The 20,654-nt window shown below is 30.8% G+C and overlaps 1 protein-coding gene across 1 annotated transcript in view; it reads left to right on the top strand.

The window, feature by feature from the left end:
• LOC118190330 (KICSTOR complex protein SZT2-like) overlaps positions 1 to 20,654 on the top strand; it is a 279,720-nt gene that overhangs the window by 51,561 nt on the left and 207,505 nt on the right. Inside the window, exons 11-18 of the mRNA XM_085818640.1 lie at positions 1,859 to 1,949; positions 2,983 to 3,138; positions 3,260 to 3,403; positions 6,470 to 6,535; positions 8,439 to 8,642; positions 9,270 to 9,384; positions 10,096 to 10,256; positions 18,413 to 18,640. Coding sequence (XP_085674766.1) covers positions 1,859 to 1,949; positions 2,983 to 3,138; positions 3,260 to 3,403; positions 6,470 to 6,535; positions 8,439 to 8,642; positions 9,270 to 9,384; positions 10,096 to 10,256; positions 18,413 to 18,640 — 1,165 coding nt within the window. The remainder of the gene's footprint in view (positions 1 to 1,858; positions 1,950 to 2,982; positions 3,139 to 3,259; positions 3,404 to 6,469; positions 6,536 to 8,438; positions 8,643 to 9,269; positions 9,385 to 10,095; positions 10,257 to 18,412; positions 18,641 to 20,654) is intronic.

Raw genomic sequence — 20,654 nt, 5'->3', positions numbered from 1 at the left:
TCCCCCCCTAGGGAAAATTCTGTTCTTCATGAGAATCCCTGCTATGTAAACTGTCTGGTCACCCATATTGTATTTGGTGTTGAGCACCTGGCTTGTTTCGAGCAAACTAGTTACTAATAGGCTTATTCTTATTGTATTTCATTTGTTGCTGTGTTTGAGAGAGTTAAATCTGCCTTGATTGGTATATAGGTTAGCAATGCTAACTACTGTATCATTGGGCATGGGTTTGAATTGAGAAAAAGGCATAGATGTTTGTAAGTCTATAGTGTCTATGCAACACGAGAAAATTTGAAAACTGCATAACGGTTCCTTTTGAGTGGCTTGGTTGTAAGGGAAGAGAAGTGGGAGGCCTTTGGATCTTCTTTGGTGTTTTCTGTTAAAATTGGGATAAAGCTGCACAATAAGTGTGATGGAACTATTCCTGTATGACCAATTGTGATATTCGTGTCCCTTTCACTTCTATCTATTCCTGCTTTTAATGTATTCTAAATTTAAAGATATTTTTAATTAATTTTAATTTTTTGGTCTACATAAGTGTAACTATCATGATTAGATGCTTTATGCCCATGATTTGGGGAATCAAAACATAGTACTTAATTACTTTTGTCAGTGTTATGAACTGGCAAGAATTCTTATTAAAGTCAAAACATTAACACATTTTATTGTTGTGTGCTCACCTTTAATGAGAAAACTCCAAGTTTTTTACAAAAAGATTTGAATTCTTTTTGTTTCCGGTTAACATATTTAATATAAAATGTTATTTAATCAGTTGTGTTATTTTAGTAAAGTGTTTTTTAAATAAAGCTTTGTTATGTCCACATGGATTGATAGTACATTTTCATTAAAAAATGTTCTCTCCTCAGACACAGGACATAAAGAATCTAGTCATCTTGAATGCATTTATGTCATTTACAAATTAAAGCTGATTACCGATTAAAATTGTCTTTTGATTTAAAAAAAAATGTTATTAAAAGCTGCAGATTTAACATTGCCACAAAGAACAACAAATGAAATACAAGAACAAATAAGAACAAGCATACAAGTAAGAACAAGCATGCTGGCTACTAATTTGCTTTGATGAAACTGGTGCAGTCAGGAGCCAGGATACCAAGCACAAAATAATTCAAGCTATTAACTTGACCCTTGTCCCCAGCCAGGTTATATAGCTTATTTAATAGTTATTAGCTTATTACTTCACTTAAATTTTAAAAAGTTGTTATTTTTTGTAGCTGGGATGTAGAATATTAATATCTCAAATTTGAAATAATTCGAGAAGTATTGAAATTTTTAGGAAGTTTTAAATCTAATTTTGGAAGAAATTTTGTAGGTGAAAAATGTATACTGAAAGACGGCTTTTCCATATGTAAGCAAACTAAGTTTTTTTTTTTAAATTCTTTTCACTTCATTTGTAATGTTCAACTTATTATATAATGAAAGCAGTTTCTGTTAAGCTTATTAGAAATTAGGCAAAGGAGAAATAATTATTCTTCATGAATAATTATTATTATTTTTACAGTGCTAACTTTTCAGCTTTTATTTTCTAATGTTAAGTACTTGAAATTTCGTAGTTCGTATTTGGATATTTTTACTGCTAAAATAAAGGATTACTGTGACAACAATGAGGGATCATTTTGCAATTTGTTATTTAACTATGATAACTGGAATTCTGTAGTTTTGAGGAGCTTATTTTGCATGGTTACCATGCTGTACTTTTCTATACAGCTGTGCCATTCATATTCAGTTCTTAAAAAGTAATTTTATTATGTTATTATTTTTGCTTAAAACATGGATACTGAGTTAATTGAGTTTTTGTCAAAAAGCATGCATAGTTTATAAATTGAGTTTTTGTGGATTATAGCAAAGAACTTGACTGAAGTTAGGCTGGTTCTACCTTGGATGTTAAGTACTAATATAGAATATTTAGTGACATCAGGCCCTGGAAGACAGTGGTATGTGCTATATTTTTTACTCATGTTGTTTAAAGGCAAACGTTCTGCTGTATAAGTATTTAAGCTTTTTAAAATATTCTGATAGTAGAATTTGCATATAATCATTTGATGAATTTTTAAAATTTAGAAAATATTTGTAATCATATAAATTTACCAATGTGCTGGATTTGTTATTTTACTTAAATATGTCTTTTTTAAATATGTACTGAAAGGCCTTTTTTAAACTGGATTTTTTTTTTTGTTTTGTTAACTTTGTTAAACTGAAAGCTGTTCACAGTACTTCTGACTTTATATAAAATATATTAGTTGTGCATCATTGTTTGCATAATTCATATATTATTTTGATTATAAAAATTATCATTTATTGTTTTGACTATATAAATAATAAAAGAAAGATATTTCCTTTTTTAGAGGGATGGGCAGGAATATATATTTTTATTTATATTATAGTTGTAGGATTTTTTTACAGTTTTATTTATATTATTTGCAAATCAACTTAACATTGTCTCATTGAGACTTCCTTACTAATATAATCCATAGACATATTTAGATTTAGCCAGTATTATTATTTTATTCCTTTACTGAATAAAATTTGATTATTTTGAAATAATTTTCTTTTGTGTGTGTGTAAGAATTTGTATAATTATTTAAAAATTTAAGTATTATGTTTTGTAGATATTAGAAAATTTACTTTTGTAGGGTATGCTGAGTAGCTTTTGATATATTTACTTTTTGTGTATTATAAAACGTAGATATTAGAAAATTTACTTTTGTAGGGTATGCTGAGTAGCTTTTGATATATTTACTTTTTGTGTATTATAAAACGTATGTATATTAAATTTTCTTTGAAATTTAAAATTCTATGGAATGGTTTTCTGTCTGTAACATTTTTATTTCTTGTGTATGATTAACATCTCAAAAATATTTTTGAACCTTATATTCTATTCTATTTTCTATTACCTTTTTTATTTTTGTAAGTCTGATTAAGAAGTTTGAATTTTAATTTATAAAAAAGTATTCAATTTTTGTATAGGAAAAGCACTAGTGCTGATATTACAAACTGTCATTTTGAAGTCATTGTTGATGGCTGTTATGAATTCTTGCATGATGTAACTTGTTCAGAGAAGAAACCTATTAAAAGTATTTATCGAAAAACAGTTATTGCTCAATTTTGGAGTTACATAAAGAAGTAAGGATTTGAAAACATTTTTTTTTTTTTTTCTAGTTCTTTTAGAGTTGATTTGTTAAATTGTGCATTTTTCTAGACATGAACAATTTTCACATCTTTCTTTCATTTTTTCATCTTTCAGTTTATCCAATACTGATCAAATTTTAACCCAGCTTCATTCATTTGCTCACAATCCTGTTTACTATACTATTCCAGACAATATAAAGAATGGTGTTCCTTTATTTTATTTTGCTCCAAATTCGTCACTACCAGTACTTTCTTCAAAGTAAGAATTATTTTACAATTTAATGAATTTTCATGTTCTTGAGTTTCAAAAATCCCTTTTAATATGTGATATTTTTAAAAATGCTGTATAACCAAATATTTAGAGTTCTAATGCATGTATGTAATGCATCTATACATGAATACATTTTTTAATCTGATCCCAATAACAGAAGAGTACCAAAACACACTATGCAATTTCACTTATTCAGTTCAGTTGTATTATTTCAAAAATATAGTAGAATCATATTAAGAAGTTTTTGAATTGCCAAGAAGATTAGGAAGTTCTTAAATAGGAAGTCTTAAAAAGGAAAACTAATTAAATAGAATAAGATAATAGGCAAACATTTTAGAACTGATAAGAGTGCTGAAAAAGACAACTAAGATTTTTTGAAATGAATTGTAGTAAATTTATTAATTAAGTCTGAATTTTTTAAATTAGTAATAGTAATTTGTAAGAGCATTAAGGATTTACTGCAAGTACATTAACATAAGTTAGTGCAATTTCAGAAATTTTCTGGGGCTAATTGAATTTTCAGACTTCAATAGTCAGCAGATGAATGCAAATTCTAGTGCACATTAATCATGTGTATTCTCATTTTTTTTTTTTACTGCTGAATTGGCACAGCTGGACATACTGGCTGTGCTCATAGCTGCCAACTCTCTCAGCTTTTTCTTTTTCGCCCACCAATGGCCTAGCGGTAAAGACGCTGAACACTGGTAGTTCGGTCCATGGTTCGAATCCCGCAAACGGGCTGGCTGCATGGGCATTTTCATGGTTTTCCCCATGTGTAACATGTAAACGAGCCAGTTTCCCTTAGAAAGTCCTCCACAAAGGCATCCCCCCTTTAGGTAGATAGCCCTCGTGTGCTTTGCCATAAATGAACAATCCAATCCAATTGAATCCTCTCAGTTTTTCATCACATCTCTCAATCTCCTGAATCACCTAATCTGCAGATTTTTAAGTTTTAGTGTTTACTAAAACTACCAAGTAAAATGTTTACTAGCAGTAAATGGAATTTATTGAACTAATTAGACTTTACTTATATAAATTCCAATCCCATTTTATTATTGATGTTATAGCATATTTTTTATTAACTTTTATTTTATCTGCATTGTCTTAATCCACTGTAAACTTAATAGAACTTTTTATGAAGATCCAATCAGTATTTAATCACTTAATATTTGTATTTACTTTTGTCATGCTGTATTGGTGTATCAAGTGCAAACTGTGCAATGTTTCCCAAAGCATTCACCTTCTGGTCATGTAATCAGAAACTGTAACATGTAATCAGAAATCATGTAACATATTCAGATTCCATCCAGATTCAGATACAAAGGTAATGTATCAGATATACATTACCTTAGTAGTAAGAATATAGTTAACATATTCAGATTCCAGAGGTGTTTTATCTTTGAGTTAAATAAAACTTCTAATATGGAAATGTTTTATGCATACTATTAAAACTTGCTACATTTGTAAAATTGCCGCCCATACGGTATAGTGGTTAAAGGAGCCGATTGCGATACCAAAGGGCCCATGTTCGAATCCCAGAGAAGGTATGGTTGTAACTGTCCATCCCTTCATGGTAGGCAAAAGTGGCCCACCCGTTAAGTGCCTGCATAATAAAGTGACTACCACTTTTGGCCTTAGTAGTGGAAAAGCCGAAATCAGCTAATGTGATGGCCTGCCACTGGTGAAAAAAAAGAAAAAAAAAAAAAAGAAAAAAAATTGTCAAATTTCATGAAAAAAAACCTTATTTTTGTTATTTTAGATTAAACTTACTGGATGCGAAAAACTGAAGATACAGAAACTTCATGTCCAGGAAAAATTTTAAATAATATTTTATGAATTTTTTTCTTTCAGAATTAAAAAAAAATTAAATTTCCTAAAGGCAAAAACTTCTTACATTAGAATTTATTCAGGTTCTCACATAATATACTTGTGGACTCATTGTTTTTTTTTTTTTTTTTTTTTTTTTTGAGTACATGAAAAATGAGCAATGCCTTCACTGGGACTCAAACCTGGACCTCTTGAATACACTCCTAGTGTGCTACCATTACACCATAAAGGCATTCTGGGAGGAAGGAGAGAATACCTTATATATTATTTTAATTATCGTGCCTTATGTGATGTATGCAAGCCATCCATCCATCTTATGTTCTTTATAGTCTTTCAGAAATATTCATTGTCTTTCATACACTAGTATAAAAGACAGTTGTAGAATATCAGCTATAGTAGTTTTGTGTAAAATTGGTAAAAGTTATACCATTTATAAAACTATCATATCATTGAAATTTTTCTTATTATTTTATATTTCAAGCTTCCATTTTATCACAGCTTTGTAAATGAGATATATTTTTCTATTTAAAAAGTCAATATATGAGTCAAATGCTGTTAGGTTTTTTTTTTTCCTGTAGCAGAATGTAAATTTTTAAATTCCAATTTGATATAAGCATTTCTATTAGGTAGTTAATTACAAATAAGAAATAATATCCAGCATATATCTCTAATTTTGTTAGGCAAATTAATGCAATAACTTGAGAATTTCAATTTTTGCTGTGTACTGCGGTATCGTTAATTTAAGTCACATTCTGGACTTTTTATTTATTATTTAAAAAAATACTTTTAATGAAGTGATGTTTAATTTTGGGATGTGTTAATGGAAAATACTGATTTTAATCAAATTATCAACATGTTGAATTTCAGAAACATCAATCCATTGAAATCTGTATCTTGGGCTTACTAGAGTTAACAAGTATTTATTAAGTTTTTAATTCATACTCTAATAAATTATGCAAGTAAGCAAAAGATTTTCATTTGAGAACTAATGAATAGAATTTGAAAGATAATTTGTGCATTCAATATTCAGAGTCCTCCTATATCAATTTTTATAGTCCACTATAGGTGCAAGCTGATTCAAGTCTTTAGCACACATAACTAGTTTAATACTTTTCTAACAATCTGTATAGTAATTTTCACTGGTCATTCATATAGAGTGTAAATAGCTATTTAGCAGTATGTAAAATGAAATTATGTTTAATAATTGTTTACATTTTTTTATTACAGGAATGTTGCAAATATGCAGTTTACAGCTTTTTGGAAGCCATTAAGTATGCTTGATATAAATGTGTGGTAAGGATGTTGCATTTTTCTATATTTTTGCTTTCTTGAAAGAATTGTAAAAATAAAATCTTTTTGCTTTTGATGACGTTAATCTACGTGTGGAATATTATTCCTTTTATATTAATTTATATTTTCATTTAATATTTGTAAATGGTTATATATTAGAATTTCAAACATAATGCTTTAATGTTTCCCACTTTGTGCATTATTGAAAAGTATTCTTATAATGTTTTTGATCTCATTTAACTTGAGAAAAGCAGATTGCATGTCTCAAATATATGTAATTTTTCATTACATCTATACAATATTCCCAGAACTCTAAAGTACAAAGTATTCCATACATAACCTGTGTTAGTACATTATGTAGTTAAAGGAAGTAGACTCTGTTTTATAAATTTGGCAGTTAAAAAATCATATACAGTCAATAAATTGGTATATGTGACTATGGTTTGTACCTAAAGACTTACTGTAGAAGCATATTTTTTTAATGTAAAAGTTAGTTTAGATTTTTACTGATAGATGCTGCTGTTAGTATTACAATGTAAATGGGAATGAGAAAAATTAAGATTATGCTGCATTTATTTGTTTGCATTTGTCACTGTGTTGATATGTGTTAGTCCATGTTGAGCTATTAGTTGCATTTCATTTTTAAAGGATTTAAGATAATAAAATTTTATTATATTAAGGGTGCAGTATAATTTAATAGTGAAAATTTAAACTAAAGTGTACCATATGTCCATGAAATTTCACTTTGCTGGTAAATCTTCAGGTACAAATTATACTCTGATACACAACTTTTCTGATGTTATGTAACACTTTAAGTGTCTACATTTATTGGACACACTGTGCATTTATAAACTGCAGGAATGTCATATTATTTTTTATGTAAAAACTGCAGGTTGCATATATTATTATTTTGGTTTAAAAAGAAAAAAGGGAGAAGAAAAAAATTAAGATTAGGTAATTTAATTTACTCATATTTATTTAAAAGTTTAAAAGACCTTGTTTTCTGCAGAGTTAATTAGTGAGATAAATCGTATTTATGAAAGCAGTTTTATGTATCACCACAGATATCTGATATTTATAGACCAAAGAGGTTAAACTTTTAAAAGATTTGAAGACATTGTTACTCCCCTTCTTCTCAGTGTCAGAAAACTCTGCTTTAAGAATGAAAAGAAAATTGTAATAACCTTAGATGCCATTGCTTCTACAATGTAGCCCTTACTTTCTCAGTACTGCTGGCAGAGAAAAGACATTCAAAGCAAATAAAATAAAGGAAATAAAGCTAAAATGGATTTAAAAAGCATTTTTTTAATTGAATTTGATTTATTAACAACAATAAAGCATCTATTTAAATTAGGTATTTAGAAAAATTAGTTACCAGAAAACAATTAGTATTATAGAAAAATCTGTAATTTTAAAAGACATTCCATTTCATATAACATTTGTATGAGGTTTAAAAAAAGGTGCATTTTGGAATTAAAGAAATTTAGCTGTTTGCCTTTATTTTAAACTTGCATTCTTTATTGTATTCTATGTATTTTAATCTGAAACATCCATTTAATATCTGATGTAATTGCTGTCTGATAAATGAAAGCTGGAATGTTTGCAGATGAAGTACTTAGTAATTTAAGTAGTGTCTAAGAATGGCTGACATTGATATGTAATTCAACTGAAAGAAAGTTAGAAAGCTTATGAATGAAATCAAATGATTTAGAATATCTCTGTATCAGGGCTAATTTTAAATCCATGAAGTTAATATTGTAGCTTTCTTTAGCTAATATATTGATGCTATTTTTTAAAAACATTTTATGACTTAATTTACATATTGAAAAGATATGTTTACTTTGAGATTTATTTGTAAGAACAATCAGCCAAGGTAAAATTGTTTTCTCAATTTATTATGTGACAGGCAAAAATGGATGCATGCACATAGAATTGGAGTTATTTTGCAGCATGATATGCCTTTACCAAATAATCTTCATCTTCCTAATTCAAGTGGTAGGTATGTTAATGTGCAATGCCGTCAAGCAACTGCAGCTTTAAACTCTTTGCTGAGTGAGCACTGTTCTTTTGTTCTTGTCGAGAATCACTCTTACATTAAACTTCTGTTTGAGTAAGTTCTTTTTATATATTCATGTTTTTCTGATTTGTTTATCATATATTCTATTTTAAAAATACAGGCAGCAGAATTATACATGTTCTATTCTAATGAGAATGAATCTTTTACAAAGATAATGTGTTGAAGAAAAGTGTAATAAAATTATAGATAGCAAAGTTTTTTTTTTAATCTCAAATCAGCATTAATTTAAATTTGCCATGTTTTAATATATAACCAGGCTAAGATTTTAATCTAAGATTGCCTGAATTTAAGCTGAATCTTTTGCTGTTTTTCCAACAGAAATAATGCTTATATTTTTATGTAAAATTTTTGTTTAATGAGAAAACTGTTTTATTAGAATTCATGTATTTAGTACATGTGATGTGCAAAAACTATGAAAAAATAAATTTATACCTTATATGATTAATTTTTGACTTGATAAATTCATAAATAATTGTTTTACCTAATAAGTTCTCAACTTACGAATTCATGTGGTAGCATTTATGTTTCTGCATATAATTCAATATTTTTTATTATGAAATGAGTGTTGTCATTTCTGTTGACAGATTTTTTTGCTTTCCATTTTCATTTTAAATAGGTTTTTTATAAATACTTTACATCATACTGTTAATTATTTTTTAGTGAGCCAGACAAACCTCCAACATCATTTTACGTGATTCGTGTCACAAGCAAACCACCATGTGTTGTCATAAGGCTTGCTTTTTTGGGAGGTTTACCTGGTCTTCTGAGATACGAGGTTCTGTTATTTCTGCTTTTTTTTAAAAAAAAAAAAAACAAATTTTGATTTTATGAAGTTCAGTAGTTTGTACATGAAAAGTTTATGTTTTGTTTATTTTTTGTGTATATAAAAAAAGTTTTTAAAAATTAATAAACAAAAATTTCTTTTAAAATTTCTAGATCTGCAGTAATTGTTAGACATACCAAAAGATAATAATAATAATTAGAAGTATATTAGATAAGATTTCTGATAATAATTTTACCTTGTACAAAGCATAACCATTTGCTTTTCAATATTGCCTTATTTAAATAGGGCAGCTTAGCTGCTGATATTTTCCACAGCTAGCTTCTTCTTTTAAGACATCATTTTACAATGCTGATGGGTTTTTTTAAAATGTAATAACTTTTATAAGCGTCATGAGAATTGTATTTATAAATTTTGCATTTTAGAACACAATGTAGCAAAGAAATGATGTCTGAATGATGCAAATTTTGAAGTTTTGTTTGTTTACTGTCTTTGCATTAAATTGCTAACATTTATTTTTAGAAAGGGAAGTTATAAATAGTTCTTAAACAAAGAGAAAAAACTGGAAAAATATTTTATTATTATGATCTCATCTATAAGAATGTGAAAATAAGTTACAAAAATACCCTGCCATGCCAGATTTTGTTTTTTGCTCCATTAGTTATTGTTTTTAATCTATTTAAAAAAATATATTTTTTTTTTAAGATTGTGAATGACCTCCGTGAAAAAATATTGAATTTAAAACTGACTAAGAGGGCTGCCACAAAGGATTATTCTCAATCAACTTCTAATCAATCAAATTCAAATTCTCCTGAGGCATGTTGTTGTTTCTTCTTGAAAAAGCCAGTAGAAAAAATATTAATTAGGTAAACATATTAGTCTATATTTTTAAACTGTGTTGGAAATGATTGTATTTGGCTAAGCGTATATGCATATTTGAATGGCAGCTGCCATCATATATATATATATAAGTCAGCTCTTATTTCTATTACTATTTCAAGTTAATAACATTGGGTTCTAATGAAAGTTTTCCTATATCACAAATATTGTCTGTGCAAACAGTTCACATTGTTGTGTTTAATCATATTTTGTCAAATGATTTTTGGCATTTGAAAGAACTAGACTCTTTAGAATAGGGGTCTTCAACCAGTGGCCCGCAGACCACGAGTAGCCTGCTGAAGGCATTTTAGTGGCCTCACATTTCAGTTTGAAGAAAAACTGAAGAATTTAAAAAAACTTTGATTTCAAGAAAAATTGCCTTGTCAGCTTTTTGTTGTAAAAAAAATTCATTTTCTCTTATTCTTGATATTTAAAACATTTTATTGACATTCCTGATATTATTTGAGATAAAATTTTTAAAAATGACAAGGTTTTAAAAAATTTCACTTTATCTTATATAATATTAAAAATTTGACTACACGTAAAATCTCAATTCCATGAAAAGGGTAGATTCTTATCTCTGTTGTAAAAGTGGTTAATTTCATTCGGTCTAAAGGACTTAAACGCAGGCAATTTCAAAAATTCTTGAGTTATCTGGAAGCTGAATGTGGTGACATTGTGTATAATGCTGTAGTACGTTTGTTGGAGCCAAGGAAAGATGCTTCAGTACATGTTTTCTTTGAAGAGCAAAGTTCAACAATTCATGGAATCTAAAGAAAAGTCTATTTATGTTCTATTTTATTATGAAAAGTCTATTTTATTATGAAAACAAAAAAAAAATATTTTATTATGAAAAAAGTCTATTTTATTATGAAAAATGGTTGAGAGACTTTGCATTTCTTCTCAGTATTACAGGTCATCTCAATGATTTGAACTACCGCTTACTAGGAAAAGATCTACTTCTCCATAATCTTTATTACTTTGTGAAAGCTTTTGTGACAAAATTAATCTTGTTGGAAAATCAGTTGCTAAATAAGAATTCTACTCACTTTCCAAAATTGAGGGAGTGTGTGAAGAACTCTACAACATGAAATTCAAATAATTATGTACAATGCTTTTCAAAGTTGAAAGAGGAATTCAAAAGCAGATTTTCCAATTTTCATTAAAATGAAATGTTCATGAGAATGTTGCCATTTTCAGTAGACGTTGGAAGTGTTCCACCTTAACTTCAATAAGAATTAATAGATTTATAGTGCGACTCTGCAGTAAAATGCAAGTTTCTAGAAAATCTTGCATGAATTAATTTTTATTTGAAGTACGTGACCAAAGACAAGTATCCAGGAATTCATAAACATGCACTCTTCATGTTTTATAACTTTGCAGTACTTACATATGTGAACAACTTTTTAGTAAAATGAAAATCCTAAAATCAAGAACAAGAACATGGCTGATAGACGTTGAAGGAAACTTTACAAATTGCAATAACACAGATTAAACAGATATTGAAGCTTTAATCAAGGAAAAAAAATGTCAAATTTCACATTAAAACTAAAGTAACTACCATCTCCTGCCAGTAATGTAAGTTTTTTTTTTTTTATTGTAAATGCATTTAACATCATTCTCTGCAATCATCTTTATACTTTTTTTCATAGTTAAAAATGTTGCAAAACATTTTAATTCGATTTCCATTTGACTTTTTGGAACCAATGTGCATATATATATATATATACAAATGTGTAACACAATCTCTTCGCTTAGAATCAATTGTAGTCTTGCAAAACAAACCTACCTTTTTCATATAAATTTTCTGACTACACTATTTTTTGACAGAAATGTGGCTTGCATATCTTTGCAAATTTATTGATGTGGCCCTCGGGCGAAAAAGGTTGAAGACCCATACTTTGGAACAATGTGTTTTGAAATTTGTAAAAAAATATTGATATCATTAAGTGCTAGGTGACTGAAATGGAACTGTCATGCTACCATATTAGAACCATCATTTACTTCCAGTTCTGTTACAAAAAGTCAGCTACAAAATATCCCTAAATCATGTGTATAACTTTAGGTACTAATTTTGTATCATATAACACTGTGAAGGTTTAGTACTAAAAGTTGGAAAAACAAGAACTATGACATTCAAAAAGTAGAGCAGTTCTCTGGCAGGCCTACTGATGTTGATGAGGAAACTGAATTAATTCACTATTCTACTAAGTTTCAAATGTAAACAAATATGCTATGGGTGGGAAAACAAATTAAATAATAAAAAAATCTTTTTAAATAAATTTTTTTTTTTTTTTTTTTTTTTTTTTGCTATGGTAAAAAAATTTAGCTTAGCCACACTTAAACAGCTGTTAAATTATTAATAATTCTACAACTAACATAATTCAATCGTTTTTAAAGCAAAAATGCACAATTTACCAACATATAAGAATAAAAAACTGAGCTCATGAAGCCGAGTAAAGAGTGGTTGTATGTATACAAGGTGACTAAAATTAAAACACCCCTACTCTGAGCTCTTTATGCATCGAACTACTGAGTGTAAAGGCTCCAAAATTCTTAAACATACTATTCAAGACATGGGGAAATGGATTACATGAAAAAATAACACCCCTACTCTGAGCTCTTTATGCATCGAACTACTGAGTGTAAAGGCTCCAAAATTCTTAAACATACTATTCAAGACATGGGGAAATGGATTACATGAAAAAAAAAAAAAAAAAAAAAAATTAGTTCCAGAAACACTGATAGGTGGCGCTGTACAACAGAACATATGCTGAAAAAACAGAAAATACACTTTATAACACATTTTATTCAAACGTACCAAACATTCATGTCACAAAGACCTTATCGATGCAAGGGAAGCTGCTCAATATGGTTTACTTCTTCAAGATGTAAAATCTGCAGTCTGTGGACAGCTTGTTCAACTGTGGATCGTAATTGGTCGATTGTGATGCTTCTCACATGCAGAGTGATACTGTCTTTTAAATCTGCCAAAGTTACCAGACGTTGTCAATAAATTATACAAGATTTTTTAAGCAACCCCACAGCCCAAAATCATATGGATTAAGATCTGGAGAATGAGATGGCCAGAGACCGAAATTGCATTTGCAATGACAGTTTAAGTTTCTTAACTTTTTGTGTTCGTTTTTTTTTTTTTCATATCAGCAATAGAAATTAAAAAGGAAAATTTCCATACCTCATGTTTGATTTTTTTTTTTTTTGTGGTTATTTTTGCCTTTTCAGCATATTTTCCATTGCAACGCCACCTATCAGTGTTTCTGGAATTAATTTTTTTTCACGTAATCCGTATCCGTTTCCGTATGTCTTGAATAGTATGTTCAGCAATTTTGGGGCTTTTACACTCAGTAATTCAATGTATAGAGAGCTCAGAGTAGGGGCGTTTTACTTTTAACCACCTTGTATATATATATGTATATTTATATACTTTTGGTGCAGCTGATTGCAACCAAAAAGGGAGGTGAGCAACTGCATCTTATAGCAGTCCTATGTACAAAATTTCAACATTCTGAGGTTACTCATTTTTGAGTTATGCAAGATATATATGTATATACATACTACATACAGACTTCACAAAAAAGTCTCTTTTGAAGCCATTTTAAATCCTTTTTGCAACCCCTTTTTGGGAAAAAGAATCCTTTATTCTCTACTCATGTACAAATGTTTATAGTTAAATTACAGTGCGGTCAAAATAGATATTTTTGTTAAAATATGATATCCCAAAATTTTCTGAGTACAATACTTCCTTTGCTTCATACAAGGAAGTAAAAAATGTGTGTAACTAGTTCAAGAAATCTGGAAATTATCATTGTTTTACAACGAAATGTATTCTTTAACCCTTTCAGGATGGGCGTCCCATATACACATTCCCTAAGAACATCTCTAACAGCCGGGCGTCCCATCCACGCATCACTAGAGATTGCATTCAGAGGACGGGTGATGCGTATACACATTTAGAGCAGGAACGTATTTCTGAAGGCCACTAGATGGCATCTTATGCCCATTACTTTTGAAATGAACACAGTTTTAGGTTCCTGACCTTGAGTTTGATATATTCTGCTTGACTCTGGTATTTTACTCATCAGCTCTTGCAAAGGGGAAGGGAAAGCGTAAACAGAGGTGAGCTCTTTAAATCGGTGCATGCTAATGAAAACATTCACTTGTCTGATTTATGTCCAATTCCTTTTTTTTCCTTTACTATGGTACGGTCTTTTAGGGTTAGTAAGTGGAGTACAGTTACGTTTTGCATTGTCTTCAGATATATTTCCGTTTCTTCTCTTTTTATTTCGGAAAGCCTCACCTCCAGTCTATTATGGCAGGAAGGTGCTATTTATCAGAAAAAGAATACCCTGGTCAATGAATCATTTACTAATGCAGATGAGAGTGATGGTTCATTTTCTAAAGAGTTAGAAAGTGATACTTTTTCTAAGAGTTAGAAAGTGATACTTCTCTGAGATTTATCACAGTCTTCATTTTAAATTTTGTTTACTTCTTACTGTAAAAGTCTTTATTGTGTTGTTTTATCAATTTTAAATTTTATTGATGGATTTTATCAATTAAAACTTAATTTGAATAATTTGAATAGTGCTTCCAAAAATTATTTTACAAGATAAGCAAATTTTTAAGTATATTTTTATATAAAATAAAGAAAAAAGTTATTAAGTGCTAATTCTGACATATATAAAAGCTCAAGTAATAATCTAAAATGATATGAAAAATTACAATGCTAGAAGCGAAACTTTTTTTTTCTGATTTTTTTTAAATATAAAATTAGGCTTAGAGATGCAAAACCTCCGTCCTGTACGGTGACTGCCTTCGATTCCCTTCCGTCCCGCATGAGTGTCTTAAACAAAGGTTGCACCGTCGCGAAAGGGTTAATTAACAGATAAATGTTGTAGGATTCAAAAGTTCCCAGACTGAGTCTATAATGTAAAAATGTTTTGCAGTAGTGCGACTACAAGAATGTTTTTGTGTTACTACATTCTCCCCCTTTTCTTAACCCATTTATGCCTACTGTTCCATTTTTTTGGTCCCAAATCACGTGGTTGACAGCTCGCAGTGACAGCGTTTTTTGTACGCAGGTGCATTTAGTAACCGGTGATTGAAAGAAATGGCGTCAGTTGAGCAGAGAATCAATATCAAATTTTGTGCTTGATTGGGAAAGATTGCTACGGAGGCTTTCGAAATGTTGCAGTATGTGTATGGAAGTGAAACGTTATTGAGAACACAAGCTTTTGAGTGGCATCATCGTTTCAGAGAAGGCAGAGAAAGTGCCGAAGACGACGAATGCTGTGGTCGTCCCATGACTTCCTGCACCGATGAAAACATCAAAAGGTGTCTGTGGTGGTATGTGCACACAGGCAGAAAGCAATTTGCCAAATAGCAGAATCAGTTGGGATATCAGAAGCCACATGTCAGCGGATACAGACTAAGGATCTTAACGTGCATAGGGCGGGTCAACACATTGTTCCCCACATGTTAAACATAGACCAAAAAGGAATTCGAATAGAAATGGTGGGAGATTTAATCTTGGCTGTTGACAAAGATCCTTTTCTACTTGGCAGAATTGTTACTGGAGATGAGAAATGGTGTTTTTTGTACGACATACAAACCAAGAGAGCTTCGGCAACGTGGAAATTACTGCAATCTCCACGAAAGCAGAAATTCCAAGATCGCTCTAAAGTAAAGGTCATGCTAGAAGTATTCTTTGATATCCAGGGCATTGTGCATCTGAAATTTATTCCTGAAGGATGCATTGTGAACAAAGAACTCTATGCCAAAACCCTGTGTCGTTTGCAAGAGTTGTTCTGGAAGAAGAGACCAAAAATGTGGGCTGAGCAGTCATGGGTGCTGTTGCATGACAACATTCCTGCTCACCGAAAATGAAAACAACTGTTTTGCCTCATCCTCCTTACTCACCTGATCTGGCACCCTGCAATTTCTTCCTATTTTCTGAACTGGCAAGATGCTTGCAGGGTCATCGATTTCTATCTTCAGATGAAGTTAAATGTGCATCGCAGGCTGAATTAAAGGACATGGCCAAAATGGATTCCAGACATACTTCGATGAACTTTATAGGCACTGGCAAAAGTGTGTTGTTGCACAAGGGTCTTATTTCGAAGAAGGATGTGTTTCTGCAATTTTAATTCATAATATTTTTTAGCAGACTGAATTAAAGGACATGGCCAAAAATGGATTCCAGACATACTTCAAATAACTTTATAGGCACTGGCAAAAGTCTGTTGTTGCACAAGGGTCTTATTTCGAAGAAGGATGTGTTTCTGCAATTTTAATTCATAATATTTTTTACATTATAGACTCAGTCCGGGAACTTTTGAATCCTACCTCGTATATGGATATTTATCTATCAACGGATATTCAGTCTGCCTTAGCAAATGTAGGTACAGCTTAAAAATATTTGAATTCTCTTAAGTAATATTGTATTTGAATATTACAACATAATGTCTCAAATATTTCTAGATGAAGAGTATTTTATTTGTAAATATATGTACAATTAAAAAAGTTAGTTTAAACTTTTAAAATAATGATTTATTCAGCTGATAATAGTTATCAACATATATTTATTCTAGCTTCTTAAATGGGATTTTAGTATTATACTTACAACTCCTGTATTTTGAAAGTTTGTAGAAAATGTAAAGCATTTCTATTTGAAGTGTAAAAAATTAATATCAAGTCACCTTCAAAGTTACATCCATTAGTAACGTCCACCACAAACATTTCTTCAGTGTTTTTGACATTCCTGGTCACATTGGTAGAATGCCTTTTCTGGTATCTATGCAGTGACGTAGCCAGACTTTTTGCCATTGAGGGATCTGTTTGCTGCCCTAAAAATTACATAAAATGTCAAAACAACATATAAAAAAACAAGTAAGAACTATGTGATTATTTTTGAAATCGTAAATTCCAACATTCTAAAGTATTGTTTTCTGTGGGCAAAGTTATTGATATCATTTTAAAAGTTTGTTTCATTACTTCAGTTGTTATTAAATAAGATTTTTAAATGCAAGGTACTCATTCGTGGTTGTGAGATGCTTACAACAGTCATGAGGAAAATTCACAAAAATATTAAAATATTTGGAACTGTATTCTTAAGAATTTACTTTAGAACAATTCAAAGCAACCCTTCTATACTTCTTTTATCTTTCTAAGCAGAATAGAAATAAAATTCTGAAATATTTCTTTCTCAGTAAAGAATTCTTCCTTGTTTATATGATTGTGATCTTAATTTATTTGACATTCATATTTTTCATTAAAAACCTTTTTTTTGGAATGTAGAAGACATAGAAAGAACATGAAGCTGTTGAAATCACACTGTAGTTTCATATAATACTTTGTGCAGCATAGAGTAAATTCTTTCTCAATTAAATTGTTTATCATAATTCAGTATCTCTTGATTTTTCGTTTCAGTGTAATTAGAATGGTTAAGATGGCTGCTAACTCGTAATCTGGGGGGGGGTTGATCTGATAGTTTGATCCCCAAAACAGGTTGGTTGTGTGAGATTTTCACAGTTTACCCCATGTATTATGTAGTATATACAATATTATAGTCACACATGGCTTGACATGAATATGAGCCAGTGTCGTTTTTAAAACATAATATAAGCAAATTTCTAGCTTCTGAAGGCTTTGTGGAAAACTTTAGTCTTCCACGAAGGCAGCCCTCCTCTTAAGCAGACAACCATAGTGAGCTCTGCTATAACCCAGTAAATCACAATCTGTTTTTCTGTGCTGACAGTCCCTATGACTAATGCCTATAAAATTTTGTTTCAAATGAAAAACATTGTCCCCCAAAATCTACCACCTGAGGCAGACAACCCCTTTCACCTCTCTCTAGCTTTTCCACTGTATCTATCATACATTGGAGTCATTGAATTATTTTATATAGCTTGAATTATAAGAAAATGTTAACCCCATAAAGTTACCCTATTAAGAGAGAATAACAAGGTCAAAAGGTAAGGAATCTGGCAAATCAATGTGGCTATGGCATGACATTGTCATACTTTATCTTGTCATTAGTCTATACAAATGAAGAACTTTTTATTAATCAATATTTGTTTCCTTAATCATTCTTGTATTGATTTTATTATTTTCTGATATTTATTAGATATGAGAAACTTCCATCAAATTTCCTGATCTCTGTTCCTGATGCTCCTTTTGGTGCTCGAGGAGTGCCTTTAGCTCAGAAAATTTCAGATGCATATCTTTGTGCTGATGCTTTAGTCACATTGAGCAAATATTTACAACAACAGAGGTGGATCTGGACTTTACAGTATGAGCCAAACACGTCTTTACAATTGACGTCAGCTTCTAAGATATTATATACTCTTACAAAGTAAGAAAATACTTCTTCCACCCTACACTGATTTTTATTATGATTTTCTGAAATTTTTGTTTTTATATTTTAATTGTATGTTTTATGCAAAATCTGCCATGTCATCAAATTTATATAAGTTGACTATACACAGTATAACATAAAAAGTGATGCATGAAGAAGGAGTATCTTAATGGGACGAAATTGTGTATGCCTGTACCTTTTGATAGAATATGCAAATGCTTAGCTTTTGGTGGGAAGTGATGGACTAAGACTAATGAGTTCCAGCGCATTACAACAGAGCATCTGGAAGATGTATGAAACTGAGGACATTCCAACAACAATGCATAATTCCAATAATCAATGCAGATGTAGTTCTGTCGACCCTCTCGTGGAGTCTACCAGTACCCTGCAGATAGGTTCAGAATGATATGAGCAGATGCCACCATTTGAGAGAGGATGTGAAATTGGACTAAAGGAAGTAGGGTGTCAAATTACAGATTGCTAGACATTTGAGCCAGAGCAATGCTACCATTCGACAATGCTGGCAGCACTAGGCCATACAGAGCATCAAGATGGTAGTGCCGACCGAGAATGACAGCAGAGCATGAGGAGAATGTTCATCCATTTGGCACACACAGCTTTTGGTGTATCCTTATTAATAATTCGATGTGTGACTGGGACACCAGTTACTGCAATGACCATTGATAGGTGACTCAGCAAATATGGGCTACTGTCATAGAGGCCCCTACACCATTGCACATCAAGACACATTTGCAATGGTGCTGGATGTTTTCAACCTGATATCTTATGGATGGAGTAGAATTATTTTCAGCTATGAGTCACTTCAATATGAGTGCTAATGATCTGCGAAGATCTGTTTAGAGATGTCCAGAGCAGCAGTTGGAAACTTGTCTGATTGTCATCTGCCTCACGGTTCGACAACCAGGAGTTATAGCATGATGTGTAATTTCAATTGATAGCCCTTTGATTGTCATCCATAACATCCTTGCAACATGGCAGTGTGTTGACGAAATTCTACACCCTATAGTGTTTCCCTTCCTTTCATGTACCCTTGGGTTATATTTCACCAGGATAATACCTGGCCGTACGTAGCATACATTTCTGCTGCTTATCTTCATGTTTCTTCATCATTTCCCTTGCTAGCAGGATTGCCAGATCTTTCTCCAATCGAGATCATTTGCGATCTGATGAGCAGTTGTCTCCAACCATCCCTGTATCGTGCCGATCTAACTCCTCAATTAGAACATGTATGGCAAAGCAATTTCACAGGAGGACATCCACCAACTCTGTAAGTCAATGCCTAGATGGATAACAGCTTGCATTAAAGCCAGAGAGGTTTTTTGCTTTTATAGCTGTATTTCCTGAATAAAAATTTTAATTGCTATGATGTTTCATGTTTTCTATGTGTATGCCATATTTACTGATTTTTGTCATGTTTGAATAACTCCCTTTTGTTTATCTTTTATGTTATAGTGTATATAGTTTTGTATATAGTTTTAGTTGAATTTATGTAATATTAATAAATCTTATATCCTATATAATCTATTCTATGTAATATTTTTTTCTTTTAAGAATTTTTAAGTATGAAGAGTTTAATGAAACTGCATGAATTTTTCAAAAATAATAAAAATTACTTTTAACCCCTTAACTGCCGCGGGCGTATATATACGCCTTGCTCAGCCGATGCGTTAACTGCCCCAGATGCGCAGCCGATGCGTTAACTTTGCGAATAATTTTAGGTGTAGCAGCGCAAAGCAAATGATAGCAGTTTGGAAGGACGTATATATACGCCTGGGGCAGTTAACGCATCGGCTGAGCAAGGCGTATATATACGCCCGCGGCAGTTAAGGGGTTAAGTTGGCTTGTAAGAGAAATTAAATACATCTAATTTCAAATCAAAGAACATTTATGAAGCATAAACTATTTTAGCCATTTTAACTTGAATCATCACATGTATTGTTTTCAAATTATAAAAAATTGCATTTTTGAGAGTGAAATACATATTATTTTT

The sequence above is a fragment of the Stegodyphus dumicola genome, chromosome 6 (assembly GCF_044657685.1).
Source record: "Stegodyphus dumicola isolate Sdum_Otavi_A_Nest chromosome 6, ASM4465768v1".
NCBI classification, from domain to species: domain Eukaryota; kingdom Metazoa; phylum Arthropoda; class Arachnida; order Araneae; family Eresidae; genus Stegodyphus; species Stegodyphus dumicola.
This window is presented reverse-complemented; position numbering and strand designations above follow the sequence as displayed.